The 10,000-nt window shown below is 33.5% G+C and overlaps 1 protein-coding gene across 5 annotated transcripts in view; it reads right to left on the bottom strand.

The window, feature by feature from the left end:
• LanA (laminin subunit alpha) overlaps positions 1-10,000 on the bottom strand; it is a 105,563-nt gene that overhangs the window by 66,547 nt on the left and 29,016 nt on the right. For 4 of the 5 annotated variants that reach the window (XM_070117421.1, XM_070117422.1, XM_070117424.1 and 1 more), the window contains exons 8-17: positions 9,483-9,890; positions 8,612-9,122; positions 8,080-8,284; positions 7,576-7,716; positions 7,088-7,300; positions 6,492-6,794; positions 5,973-6,125; positions 4,517-4,694; positions 3,888-3,929; positions 2,528-2,685 (exon numbers count right to left, since the gene is read on the bottom strand). In XM_070117421.1, coding sequence (XP_069973522.1) covers positions 2,528-2,685; positions 3,888-3,929; positions 4,517-4,694; positions 5,973-6,125; positions 6,492-6,794; positions 7,088-7,300; positions 7,576-7,716; positions 8,080-8,284; positions 8,612-9,122; positions 9,483-9,890 — 2,312 coding nt within the window. The remainder of the gene's footprint in view (positions 1-2,527; positions 2,686-3,887; positions 3,930-4,516; positions 4,695-5,972; positions 6,126-6,491; positions 6,795-7,087; positions 7,301-7,575; positions 7,717-8,079; positions 8,285-8,611; positions 9,123-9,482; positions 9,891-10,000) is intronic. The other variant, XM_070117423.1, reaches the window with a different exon arrangement.

Genomic DNA, 10,000 nt, shown 5'->3' with positions numbered 1-10,000 from the left:
TAATGATAATAATTAATAATGGCTAAAAATAGCTAATAATAATAATAGCTAAAAATAGTAATAATACTGTTAATAAAACCAATAACAAAAACAATGCTGCTGCTGCTGCTGCTGCTACTACTAGTACTACTAGTACTAGTACTACTACTACTAGTACTACTACTACTACTACTACTACTACTACTACTACTACTACTACTACTAATAATAATAATAATAATAATAATAATAATAAATACTGATACTGATACTGATACTGATACTGATACTGATAATGATACTGATATTATTATTATTGATATTGATATTGATATTATTGATATTAATTATTAATTAAATTAATTAAATATTAATTAATTAATTATATTAATATTAATACTAATATTAATATGAATATTGATATCGATATTAATATTGATATCGCTATTAATATTGATATCGCTATTAATATTGATATCGCTATTAATATTGATATCGCTATTAATATTGATATCGCTATTAATATTGATATCGCTATTAATGTTGATATCGCTATTAATGTTGATATCGCTATTAATGTTGATATCGCTATTAATGTTGATATCGCTATTAATGTTGATATCGCTATTAATGTTGATATCGCTATTAATATTGATATCGCTATTAATGTTGATATCGCTATTAATGTTGATATCGCTATTAATGTTGATATCGCTATTAATGTTGATATCGCTATTAATGTTGATATCGCTATTAATGTTGATATCGCTATTAATATTGATATCGCTATTAATATTGATATCGCTATTAATATTGATATCGCTATTAATATTGATATCGCTATTAATATTGATATCGCTATTAATATTGATATCGCTATTAATATTGATATCGCTATTAATATTGATATCGCTATTAATATTGATATCGATATTAATATTGATATCGCTATTAATATTGATATCGATATTAATATTGATATCGATATTAATATTGATATCGCTATTAATATTGATATCGCTATTAATATTGATATCGCTATTAATATTGATATCGCTATTAATATTGATATCGATACTAATATTGATATCGATACTAATATTGATATCGATACTAATATTGATATCGATACTAATATTGATATCGATATTAATATTGATATCGATATTAATATTGATATCGATATTAATATTGATATCGATATTAATATTGATATCGATATTAATATTGATATCGATATTAATATTGATATCGATATTAATATTGATATCGATATTAATATTGATATCGATATTAATATTGATATCGATATCAATATTAATATCGATATCAATATTAATATCGATATCAATATTAATATCGATATCAATATTAATATCGATATCAATATTAATATCGATATCAATATTAATATCGATATCAATATCAATATCAATATCAATATCAATATTAATATTAATAATATCAATATCAAAATCAATATCATTATCTAATATCTATCTAATATCTAATATATGAACATTAACATTAACATTAACATTAACATTAACAAATATTAAGATATTAGATATTAGATATTAGATATTAAATATTATTAATATTATTAATATTATTAATATTACTAATATTACTAATATTACTAATATTATTAATATTATTAATATTATTAATATTATTAATATTATTAATATTATTAATATTATTAATATTATTAATATTATTAATATTATCAATATTATCAATATTATCAATATTATCAATATTATCAATATTATCAATATTATTAATATTATTAATATTATTAATATTATTAATATTATTAATATTATTAATATTATTAATATTATTAATATTATTAATATTATTAATATTATTAATATTATTAATATTATTAATATTATTAATATTATTAATATTATTAATATTATTAATATTATTAATATCATTAATATTATTAATATTATTAATATTATTAATATTAATATTAATATTAATATCAATATTAATATTAATATTATTATTATTATCATTATTATTATTATCATTATTATTATTATTATCATCATTATTATCATTAGCATTATCATAATCATTATCATTACTATTATCATTATTATTATCATTATTATTATCATTATTATTATCATTATTATTATTATCATTATTATTATTATTATTAGCATTATTGTTATAAATATTAACATTAATATTAATATTAATACTAATATTAATATTAATATTAATAATAACAATAACAATAACAACATTATCAATAATAATATTATCAACAATAAAAATCATAATAACAACAATAATAATGCTAACAACAAAAATAAAATAATATAATAATAAAAATAAGAAGAATAAAAATAACAATAACAATAACAATAACAACAACAACAATAATAATAATTATAACTATAATAATAATAATAATAATAATAATAATAATAATAATAATAATAATAATAATAATAATAATAATAATAATAATAATAATAATAACAATACTAATATTAGTCAAAAAAATCAAAGGAAATAGTCAAACCTTTAGTGAGAGAACAAAATTTTCCAAAATATCGAAAACATGAGAACCATCGGTCTGTTTAATCACAGCTCTGCACCCTGATATACTGGGACAGTGATGCACAGGGAGGGATCCCTCGTAAAACTGTCCATTCTGCAGCAACACATTGAGATCAAACTCTGGAATAATAGAAGAAAAAATGATGATAATCGTTTACAAATCACAGAAGGCATAAAGTTTGAACTAGAGCTACATGACTGGATGACTTTAAATGAGAAACCAGAATGAAGGAACAACTGACACATTTTTAATAAATAAATAAATATCAGGTGTGTGTGTTCACCACCTTTGAGTCATCACACTCATTCTAGCTTTAGCTCTACAGAAATATTAATTTGCATAAGCACAGTGTCTCTGCCCACAAAGATAATACATTACAAATAGAAAGGTTGCTGACAAACAGAAAGAGAAAAACAGACGTGAGACAGACAGACAAACATATAAAGATTGCTAAGTAGATGGATAGATAGACAGATAGACAGATAGACTGAGAGATAGACAGATAAATAGATAAACTGATAGATACACAGCTAGTTAGAGAGACTGATCAACATATAGATTGTCAGATAATAAACATAGACAGCAAATTGGTCAATAGCAAGATAGACATAAGATGAATACCCAGATATATTAACACATATAGATAAATAAAACCAAATACTGTAGCTCTTCTTTTTCACAAATATTACACACTATATGCATAATTTTTTTTCAAGATATTATAGCTGACTTGTCATTTACCTACTTTGTCCTTGATAAAATCAGACGAAATAACTCTTGCACTCATCAAGCAAATAAACATGATTGTGCATTTGACTCAAAATAATTTTATTCAATTCTCTTAACTTTTGACAATTCCAATTTTCTTCTGTTTCCAATTTTCCTATGATAAAGTACTGTGATAATATGGATACCAATTCCATTATAAAAGGTCAATGCATTTACTTCTGGTTTTGCCAATAAGGTCATTCTTTTCTTTTTAGCAATATTTGCATCACAAATTACTATTATTCTAACAAACACAAAGTTATAGAAAATGAAGTGCTACTGTATATGTGAAAGCCACGAATATGCTCCATCACTGATATATTAGATACAAAATATATTGAATTGTTAGAGAAAGCTATATCAGTTATAAGAACTCCAAAAATAAACTTACAAAGTCTCCTTGATAAGAAAATACTAACATAAATAATCCAAAACCAAATACATACAAGACAAAGCGTAAAACCACACCAACAAATATACAATAAAAACAAAATAAAAGTAAAAACAAAAACAAAAAAACACAAGCTTAAGCAAGGCATAAGCAGCAGCTAACCTTCTTCACTGTCATAAGCAATCTGTACATTCAGCTCAGCATCTGCAGAAAGCCATCACATGTAAAAAGCATTAGTATGTCATATAATTGCTATCAAGTAATTTCTCTTCACTTGACGTGACACTTCAGAGACAATATTGGTGTCTGTTTCATCTGAATAATATGGTGTCATTGGTAACACGTTAATAATAATTTTTGTTAGTAATTAAGAACTTAGGAACTCTGCTAATAAAATGCAAATAATAAAAATGCATTTTTCTTCTTATAAATTTTCCAGCCATTGGAAATAAATCCTATCTGGTGATGCAACACAATGCTGTCTACACTATCAATAAACTAAATAAATCAATTTCTGAGTATACTGTCCTGGAAGGTCGTCTGATATACTAAACTTTCAATTAATATCTCTAAATAGTAGATGAAATGAGAAAAAATATCACCTAGCTTCTTCAAAATTCAAATTCTCCAATTCCAGAAAAAAAGACTGACTGCATAATTGGCAACTAAATATGCTGATGGGTAATTAAATATACAGGAGAAATATCTGATCATGCATTGTCAATCACACTGAAAAGAAACCACTGATGGAAATACCCACACACTCATGCGCACGCACACCAAATAAATACCTGGATAGTATGGCTGATAGTAGTGCACAACAAAGACGTAATATCCAGCATAATTTAGCTGTCCTGTGATGTCTACCATGGGGTCACTGTGGTTGAGGTACACAAGGCTGGTGCCTTCCTTCATGCCTGCTGGTAGTTCAGAGACCATCTTCCCTTCCAGGTTTGATTCAAACTCGATCTGTTATCATCATGGAGAGAAATAAAAACTGCACTTGTAGAAGAAAGTTATATACTGAGCACTGGAAGAGTAGAATGTAATGTGTCAGAGTGTATATCTTTAAGAAATTAATTTGCAAAACATAAGAGTATGCATGTAGCTATTGAGCTTCTCTCTAACAATCATATTCAGGTTTTGGAAAATCCTTTTAAAAAAATTAAATTATTACATAGTTTCCTGTTCAATTTCGAGAAGGGCAATCAGTCAAGAACAAGTTTCTGACTGAACTAAATATTCACACATGCATACAAGTTATTAGTACTAAACTGCAAATTAATTAGTACTAGACTGCAAATCAATTTGCAAAACATAAGAGTATGCATGTAGCTATAGAGCTTCTCTCTAACAATCATATTCAGGTTTTGGATAATCCTTTTAAAAAAATTAAATTATTACATAGTTTCCTGTTCAATTTTGAGAAGGGCAATGATTAGTCAAGAACAAGTTTCTGACAACTAAATATTCACTCATGCATACAACAGTTATTAGTACTAGACTGCAGTTACTAGGACTAGTAACTGTGGTCAATAAACGCATGTATTCCCTTGATACATAACTTGTTAGATGAATGACACCTGACTAAGGCTCACTCAGTGGCATTCCTCTTTAGTTATTTACATTTGCTACTTTATAATGATAATGTGTACTTATCAATAGGGGACCTATTTCAGTATGATGATTGACAATTCTAACGCCATAGATAACTTGCTAATAATACAGTAAGATTAGGAACCAATAGACAGAATCTCAAATAACTATAAAAGGAATACAAACTGTATGCCTAAAATAAATACCAAGGGTACAACTGATACCACACAGTCGCTTGACTGTTGCAAGTCTGCCTAGTAGATTTTATGAGCCATTTGTGCTATATGCCAATAACTAAATGCTCAAGAACCTAGATTTTGGCAACCAGGCAATTGCCTATTTTGCCTATAGAGGAGCACAGGACCTGGATATTTCTGCATCTGATGGGAGTGGCTGAATACAAGTGTGAGGGAGTGATTTGTGTGTGTGAGTGAGTGTGAGGATCGGATGGATGGATGGATGGATGGATGGATGGATGGATGGATGGATGGATGGATGGATGGATGGATGGATGGATGGATGGATGGATGGATGGATGGATGGATGGATGGATGGATGGATGGATGGATGGATGGATGGATGGATGGATGGATGGATGGATGGATGGATGTAAAACATTCTTTAATGGTAAACATTCTTTAATGACTTTACCTTGGTTGTCTCAGGCGGGAATGGATAAAATGACTCTTGGCACACTCCATCCTTGCGCGTGCACTTCGGCTGAGGTCGCACCAGATCTTGGTGCCACAGGTCATAAGGAACTGCCACTATGGAGTCGATTCCGATGTTGGTATTTGTTTCGCCCTGAAAGAGAGGATAAAAACGATCATTACCTTATTTCCAGTAATATTATTGAGCTATATTATCAAGCTATCTAATGACAGTAAAAACACAATTGAGTATATTTGCCGTAATCTTGAGACTACAGACAACATTCATGGACGTCCATTTAAGTTAATATAGCAACACGCAATAGAGTGATAGCTTTTCCATATTCCAATATATCTGTAATTCGTTAGTTAGTTGAGGAGAGAAATACAGACTATATATATATATATATATATATATATATATATATATATATATATATATATATATATATATATATATATATATATATATATATATATATATATATATATATATATATATATATATATATATATATACCTTGACATCCACACTGATGAAGTTGCTGTCGAAATGGAAGACGCCCACTTGACCGCTCAGATCAGTGACTGCTTGGCGGCAGGTGGTCGAAAACATGCACTCGTACAAGATGGCACGGCCCTTCTCCCTGCCCTTCATTGTCGACGTTTCCACAATGACGTTGGTGGTCGTTGCACCGGACGGAGTGTAGTAGTTGATGAGCAGAATGTACCGGCCAGCACGGGCCAGTCTAATGTCGTACTGGACCTCGGGCTGGTTGTGGTTCAGCCATGCCATCGGCTGCGTCTCCAGTTCTGCCAGGATCTGAGGGAATGCAGGGCTTGTAATGGGGGCCAGGTAATTAAGGGGAAGAGGAGAGGGAGGGGAGGGCAGGGAAAGGGAAAGGAAAAGGGAAAGGGAGGGGGGGAGGAGGAAGAGAGTGAGAAGAAGGAGAGAGAGAGAGAGAGAGAGAGAGAGAGAGAGAGAGAGAGAGAGAGAGAGAGAGAGAGAGAGAGAGAGAGAGAGAGAGCAAGCAAGCGTGCAATTCCATCAATTCCATGTAATATTTTGTTTCATTTCAACTTCAGGACGCACAACGGTTTACATGAAATTCCTACCTCGTCATCGCTGAACAAGTCAACAGCTAATCGTTCCCCGTCGACACTTTTGTAACCTGCGGAGCCGTAGATGTAATCGTATTGCAAAATATCTGGATAGGCGTAATGCAGGCACATCTCGCTCTTATCCTGGCCAATCATGCAAGCAGTAGTTATGTTCTCCGTGAGGATAGTGCCTTCATAATAGGCCTCGGGTAGAAGTACGAAGTAGTCCTGAAATTTACCATTCCAACATTTACTCATAAGTGAATTGTTCAGATATGTGTAGTGACAAAATTCATGTTTCTTCTCTATGAAATATAAGGACAGCCAATTTCTTCACTGATTCAGAAGAAAAAAAAACATGCTATATCAATTACCTCCGCTGTTCTTTACCTTCATATAATAATAAATTAATCAAATCAATGGGAAAAGATGTTATTATCATTGGAATTGTTAACTCAAACTAAAATTCCGTATGAGTTTAAAACCGAAAACAGAAGACATACCAAGAAAAGATTCTGACTGTTGACAATGGAAACCGTCCAGCGTCCAGGGTTCATGACCAGATGGACGGGGAAATCGCCTGGGACACGAACGACGGTCATGAGCTCTGGGCCTGATGTTGGCAGGAAGTACACGGTGTCTTCCTGTTTAGAAAATTATAAGATAATAATAGTAATAATAATAATGATAACAAAACAACAATAATAATTAAAAATGATAATAACGATAGCATTAATTGTGATTAAATAACTGCAGATAGAATTATTATTTATATCGGAAGCTTCGAGACGAACGAATTCACAAAGATGGGGAACATGACCATGGCAAACGATAGATATACAAGTATAAACAACATGAATTTTATGGACAGTTTCAGGTACATAACAGGAAACCAATGTCAATTACATGGTTAAGGCAGCAGTTGGTTAAGTAAGATTATTCAAATGGTCAGGCAACGTTAATCACATGAGTAATAAAATAATCATAATAATAACAATTTGTCGCACCTGTTCCGTGTCACTAGGGTTGTCTGGCGTGATCTTGATCGTGCCGACAATCGTCCTAGAACTCGGGTTACGGTAGTACATCAGCATGCGATAGAGGGACGGCTTCTCGATGTACACTTCATGAATGATTTCCTTCTGGATGTCGGAGAAAACGGCGTAGCCCCTCCACGAGTATCCTGGGAAAACCTCCTCGTCGTATCCAAACCTGAAAAAGGTAATTGCTATCAGTAAACATAAAGTGCATAATCTTCTACAATACGTGAAGCACATAGCATTTGCAGGCATGCGCATCCAGAGGTATTCTCAGTCCGATTGTCCGAAAATTCGTTTATCAAATGTTTTGTTAGTTTAAACTTTCATCTATAAAGTTGACACGAATGTTGAAGTTTAAGTTATGGTTAAAAGTTTGTTACAATCTAACGAAGGCCCTTTTTGGCACTTGGTCTGAGAACACCTCTGGACACTCTTGCCCTCATTCATCAATTATGAATAAAATAATTAACACACAAGAAGAGTCCTGTTGGTACCGCACCTGACGGCGGTGTTTTGCGGCGTGTGTCCGTCCTCGGCCTCGTACTTCAGCTGGTAGAGCGTCGGGAAGTAATGCAATTTCAGTACCTCGTCGCACCTCTGGCCGGTGACCCTCGGTTTGCAGCGGCACTGGCCACTGATCTTATCGCAGACGTTGTCAACGGAGCCGCCCTGGTTGCAGCCACAGTCTGAGCAGCCGAAGAGGTTATTGTCCAGGAGGTTGAAGGTTCCGTCGCGGCATTCGTTGCACCTGCGCGCTGTGACTCCGGGTTTGCAGAAGCACTGGCCCGTCTCGGAGTCGCAGGAAGCCACGCCGCCTATGGTTCCCGGTGTGTGGCAACCGCAGTCTTCGCAGCCCAGAGGATTGTCATAGCGAAGGTTCCAGAACAGAGACTTGCACATGTTGCAGATCCTTCCTGTGACGCGCTCTTTACACTCACACAGTTCCCCAACTGGAGCATTGCCGCAGCCAGCAAAGGTTTCCAGAACACCAGCAGGGTTGCAGTTGCATTCTGAAATTGCATGATTGCGAAAAGTCTTGAATTCTTTGCCTTGATAACTTGAAATTTGGTTATGTGAATGTGGACAGATTTCCAGACAGGGGGAGGGCGACTCCAGATAGAAAAGATTATGCGAGCTTAAAAAGCCTGTGATGCTGCTCCTTCACGCACGAGTAAATAATTTACCTTTGTGTTTTACCAATGACTTGTGGAGTAGCAGTTAATGATTAACTGTGCACCGTTGAGTTTAGCAAAGTATAGATATTAGAGGGGGCCGTGACCCTGTGCACCCTCTATGCCTACGCTTCTGCGGTGGAATATACTTGAGTATATGTGTCTGTTCATGTGCACAAGCTTGGGAGTTTGACCTACCTTCACACAAGGGGAAATTGTAGAAGCCTTCTCTGCACATGTCGCAGTGAATGCCATCATAGTTGGGTTTGCAGCGGCATTTGCCGTCGTGATCGCAGGAGATCCCAATGCTGCCCGCCTGGTCGCAGTTGCACGGCATGCATTCAGGGAAATTATAGTAGCCAGGGCTGCATTGGTCGCACGCCCGCCCCGCAAAGCCCGCCAGGCAAGCGCAGTCTCCGGAGGCGTCGCAGATCGAGGAGGCCGAGCCCTTCTCGTGGCAGCCGCAGCTCTGGATGAGAGGGTAACCCCAGAAGCCGGGGGCGCTGCCGTCGCACCGGTTCCCGCTGTACCCGACCAGGCACAGGCAGTCCCCTGTCTCCTTGTTGCAGATCTCGTCTTCGGTTCCTCTAGCATCGCAGTTACAAACTGCAAACCAAATAGAAGTGAACGTACATAACAAGTAATGCATGCATATAATCAAATTAGAGAATATGTGTTTATTTTCTTTATATCTACGTCATATTGTTTTAGGTATT

Source organism: Penaeus vannamei, chromosome 40 (assembly GCF_042767895.1).
Source record: "Penaeus vannamei isolate JL-2024 chromosome 40, ASM4276789v1, whole genome shotgun sequence".
NCBI lineage: Eukaryota > Metazoa > Arthropoda > Malacostraca > Decapoda > Penaeidae > Penaeus > Penaeus vannamei.
Note: the sequence above shows the minus strand (reverse complement) of the source record. Positions and strands in the feature narration are given on the sequence as shown.